General features: G+C 52.5%; 1 protein-coding gene across 1 annotated transcript; it reads left to right on the forward strand.

Moving 5' to 3' along the window:
- The first annotated feature begins 60 nt into the window (after positions 1 to 60).
- PSME3 (proteasome (prosome, macropain) activator subunit 3 (PA28 gamma; Ki)) lies at positions 61 to 3,795 on the forward strand. Its single transcript, XM_009877511.1, has 10 exons — positions 61 to 95; positions 358 to 420; positions 902 to 1,006; positions 1,312 to 1,360; positions 1,890 to 2,002; positions 2,514 to 2,582; positions 2,815 to 2,882; positions 3,033 to 3,087; positions 3,342 to 3,428; positions 3,578 to 3,795. The coding sequence occupies exons 3-10, from the start codon at positions 947 to 949 to the stop codon at positions 3,656 to 3,658; spliced, it is 582 nt and encodes a 193-aa protein (XP_009875813.1). The 5' UTR covers positions 61 to 95; positions 358 to 420; positions 902 to 946; the 3' UTR covers positions 3,659 to 3,795.
- The last annotated feature ends 351 nt before the right edge of the window (positions 3,796 to 4,146 follow it).

A 4,146-nucleotide genomic window follows, 5' to 3' on the forward strand; every position in this document is an offset into this window, starting at 1 on the left:
GGCCTGGCCCGAGCCCGGCCCCGTGAGAGCGGCCCCGAGCTGTGGTTTTCTCCCCTCCGCAGGTCGACTCGTTCAGGGAGCGGATCACGAGCGAGGTGAGTTCCCTCTGGCCGTGGGGCCGCATCGTTCCGACAGACTCGGTGGGGGTTCGAGCCTCTCCTGGCAGCTTTGCAGAGCTCGGAGCGCCGGTCGCCCCTGGAGCGTGGATACGTGGCCTCACGGTGCCCCTGGCCCGTTCCCACCTTAGCTTGGCGTGCAGGCTGGCAGCGTGCAGAACTGGGGTTCGCTCTTGTTTCCTGCCCTGGGACAGTTGATTTCCCAGGTTTTTGTGTTCATCACGAGTTCCTTCTCTCTCAGGCTGAAGATCTGGTGGCAAACTTTTTCCCAAAGAAGCTGCTGGAACTCGATGGGTTCCTTAAGGTGAGGTATATGTTGTCCTCTATATCCTTTTTTGTTTTCAAGCTGCGTGTCGATAGCAACGTGGCAGGTCTTGTCCTGTGTGGTTTTCTGTGTGTTTCATCTTGTTGGGAAGATGCGGCTCTGGTGCTCGGTGCATTGAGTGCTGTTAGCTCTAGAGGGGGTGCTTCCCTTTTCGATTTTCTTTGTGTGATCGCCGCATTTATCTTCCTTATGTATTTGGCAACCTGGGGCTGTCCGTCGCGATGCTGTGGTCTCCCAGGGACTGCAGACAGTTGATAGCTTTGATCACAGCCCGGAGCTGGCATACGGCTCTTGGGTGGAGGGCGGTCTAGTCACAGGCCTATTGTTAGGCTTTTTTCTAATTCATCCTTATTTTATAGCTGGATAAGAGGGAGGTCTGAATCTTTTGTGTTCTCACTGTGTCTTGTGCGACAGAATTTGTTAGTCTATAATTAAGTAACAAATCTGCTTTATTTTCCAGGAGCCGATCCTGAATATTCATGATCTCACTCAGATCCATTCAGATATGAACCTCCCAGTGCCTGACCCAATTCTTCTCACCAACAGCCACGATGGACTGGACGGGGTAAGGTTACTCTCTTGGCCATGATTCCTGCTTCTGTTAATTAAAACTGCATGGCTTGCTCTCTGCTGGAGTGGGATATTCTACTTAATAACAGGCTCTGGCTCTCCCAAAGGCTTTTAGGAACTGGTCTCTGAAGCCTGGGAAGTCTGCTGGAGGTAACGCTGTGCTCTCCAGTTCTCCTTTGTTTTTAAAGAAGGATGTTTAGAAACCAGGAGTGTAGCAGAGGCTCTGAAGTTTTTCTTGTTTCCTTTGCAAAGCTGTTTTAGCTTATGACTAGTTTGTGAGTAAAACATTTTGTATTTTAGCCAAATATGAAAAAGAGGAAGCTGGAAGACCATGAAGAGACCTTTCAGGGTAAGAGTCCCCAAGTCTCTTGTGTTCCTGCCTTCCCTGTGAACCGGTGCACCACGCCTTAGGGATCTGAACTCACGAGAACCCCACTTGCTGTGTCCTGACAGCGGCTGCTGCTTGTGCAGGCCTGTCCCCTCTCAGAGCCTGACCTGTGGACGTTCTGTTGTGGAGGAGTCAGATTCTGGCTCTAATAAGCATAATTAGGACTTTTCTGATAGATGCAAGTAGTCTTGTCTGGGAGAAGATACCGGGCTTTGGATTAAGCTGAGGCAGAAACATCTTGTACGTGTGCATCAGGAAAATCCTTTGTGCCCAGCCTCCGCGGCCTTGAGCACTTTGGTTCTCGCCTCCGCTCCGTGTTCTCTCTTTTCCTTCCTTTGCGGTGACTGCTGTCACCCCATGTCGGGTTTCCCCTTCCCCACAGGTTAGCTGTAGCCGGGCTGAGTGTCCACGGCTAGACCTTTGGTCTGATCCCCAGCGCGGCTGTTCCTGTGCGTGGCTGACGCGGGGCGTCTTTCTTCTCTGCTGCTAGGTACCAAAGTGTTCGTGATGCCCAACGGGATGCTGAAGAGCAACCAGCAGCTGGTGGACATCATTGAGAAAGTGAAACCGGAGATCAGGCTGCTTATTGAGAAGTGTAATACGGTGGGTCTGAGCGCCGGAGCGGGCAAGGCAGCGGGGTGCTTTTGCTTCTGGAGAGGCAAAGCTGCTCTGAGTGGGAGGAGCAGGCCCCTCCGTGCTCTGGAGATGAGGAAGGGCCGGATTCTTATCGCAGCGCCCAGAAGAGGCTAGGAGGCAGGCTTGGGGAAATACCGTGTTCCTCAGCCCACAGGGAGCTCTGTAGTTCACCCTTGTTGGAGGATGATGTCTGTAACACAGGCTCCTTTAGGCTTTTCTTACCCTCCTTTCACGCCTGCTCAGGGCTCCCCGGCACAGTCGGGATTGCTTCACATGAGAAGCCATGCTTGCGCAGGCTTGTGTGGCTCCCAGCCTTGTGGGCAATGATCTCGGAAGCATTCTGTGAACAGGAGAGACCTGCAGAAGTTTATCTTGAGCTGTGTGGCAAAGGCAGGGTCCCCGGGTCTTGCGGTAAAAGTTTTGAGAGGTCTCTGGGGGGATGTTGGCATTGCTCAGCGCTGTGATCTCCCCGCCGCAGGTCAAAATGTGGGTGCAGCTTCTCATCCCCAGGATAGAAGATGGAAACAACTTTGGTGTTTCTATTCAGGTAAGGCACCACTGGCTCTGTGCCCTGCTGTAGGAGAGAGCTGTGCTCCAGGATCTCTTGGGTTCTTCTGAATCTTTCATTTGATGGTGTCAAGCAGCTGCAGTCATGGGGTTCGTTTAGATTTTAAAACCCAGACGTGAGCTTGACCTGGCACAGCTGAGATATTACTTTCAGAGCCCTGAAGGGCAGCTGTGGCCTTGTGAAGCGAACGGCTTCCCTGTCTTCCATGCAGGAGGAAACAGTTGCTGAGCTTCGAACTGTGGAGAGCGAGGCAGCGTCCTACCTGGATCAGATTTCTAGGTGGGCACATGGGAACAGACCTTTTCTGGGATCCCCTTCGGAAAAATAAAGTGCTTGGGGAAGGTGCCCCAGCTTTTTTAGGGCAGCTTGGGCCTGACAAAAAGCTCGGTGCTATTTATCTGACCTTTAATCTCTCCCTTTTCCTACTAGATACTATATCACAAGAGCCAAGTTGGTTTCCAAAATAGCTAAGTACCCTCATGTGGTGAGTAAACGGGGAAGTGGATGTTGCCCATTACACGCTGCTGCTTTTTGGGACTGTTTGGGCCACTTCATGCCTGTCTTTTGTGAGCTGAGGGTCCTGGGGTAAGAGGGGTGATCATAAAAGGATGCAGGACACCTGTGTAAGAGGAGAACAAGCTGAAGGGGTGATTCCCTTGTAAAAGGTAGGAGCTTCACGTGGTGCATGGCAGGCACTGCTGAGTTCGGGCAACTCAGCCCTGCGTCTCCTCTCTGTAGGAGGACTACCGCCGCACGGTGACAGAGATCGATGAGAAGGAGTACATTAGTCTGCGCCTGATCATTTCAGAGCTGAGGAATCAATATGTAAGTGGAAAACCAGAGCTCGTGTGGGCTCCCCGCACAGCAGTGGAGAGGGCCCGTTTGGTCCTGCTGCTGCTCTCCCCTTTCCCTGAGAGTACACCGGCTGGGTGGCTTTACCCTTCTTGCCTGAGTCCTGTTCTCCCTTTCTGTAGGTCACTTTGCATGACATGATCCTTAAAAACATTGAGAAGATCAAGAGGCCTCGGAGCAGCAATGCTGAGACCCTCTATTAAGTGTCAACGTTTGAACTTGAGAACTGTTCAGTCAACTAAAGACCGTCATTGCCTTGGTTTGTTACGTGACTATTGAGATGGGAAACTGGCTGGAAATAGTATCGCATTCTTAGTTAAACTCTAAAGAAATTCTCGCCTAGTTTTGTGATTGGTTTTGTTCAGGTCTCAGGAGCTCTCCCTCCCTCTAGTAACTGGTCATGAGAAGGCTGTGCTGATTTGGGGTGCCTTAGAGGCTACTGCAGAGTCAGAGCACCAGCCTAGCAGGAACATTCCTTCATGCCTTTCTTCCTACCCGAGTAGGAATGGCAGTAGAGACCAAGCCCTTGTCTTGCCCTGTCTCGTGGCTGGAGGCTTCGGTAGGGTCTCTGGGACGGGGCACAGTGTTCAGCACGAGAGCCAGCTCAAGTGGTGGCAGCGGCGGAGGAGCTCGCTCGTGCTCATCGCTGGCCGCAGCCGGGCCCCTCTGCTGCCCCGTTGCAAGGTCGGGG

The sequence above is a fragment of the Apaloderma vittatum genome, unplaced genomic scaffold, assembly GCF_000703405.1.
Source record: "Apaloderma vittatum isolate BGI_N311 unplaced genomic scaffold, ASM70340v1 C12240304, whole genome shotgun sequence".
Classification (NCBI taxonomy): Eukaryota; Metazoa; Chordata; class Aves; order Trogoniformes; family Trogonidae; genus Apaloderma; species Apaloderma vittatum.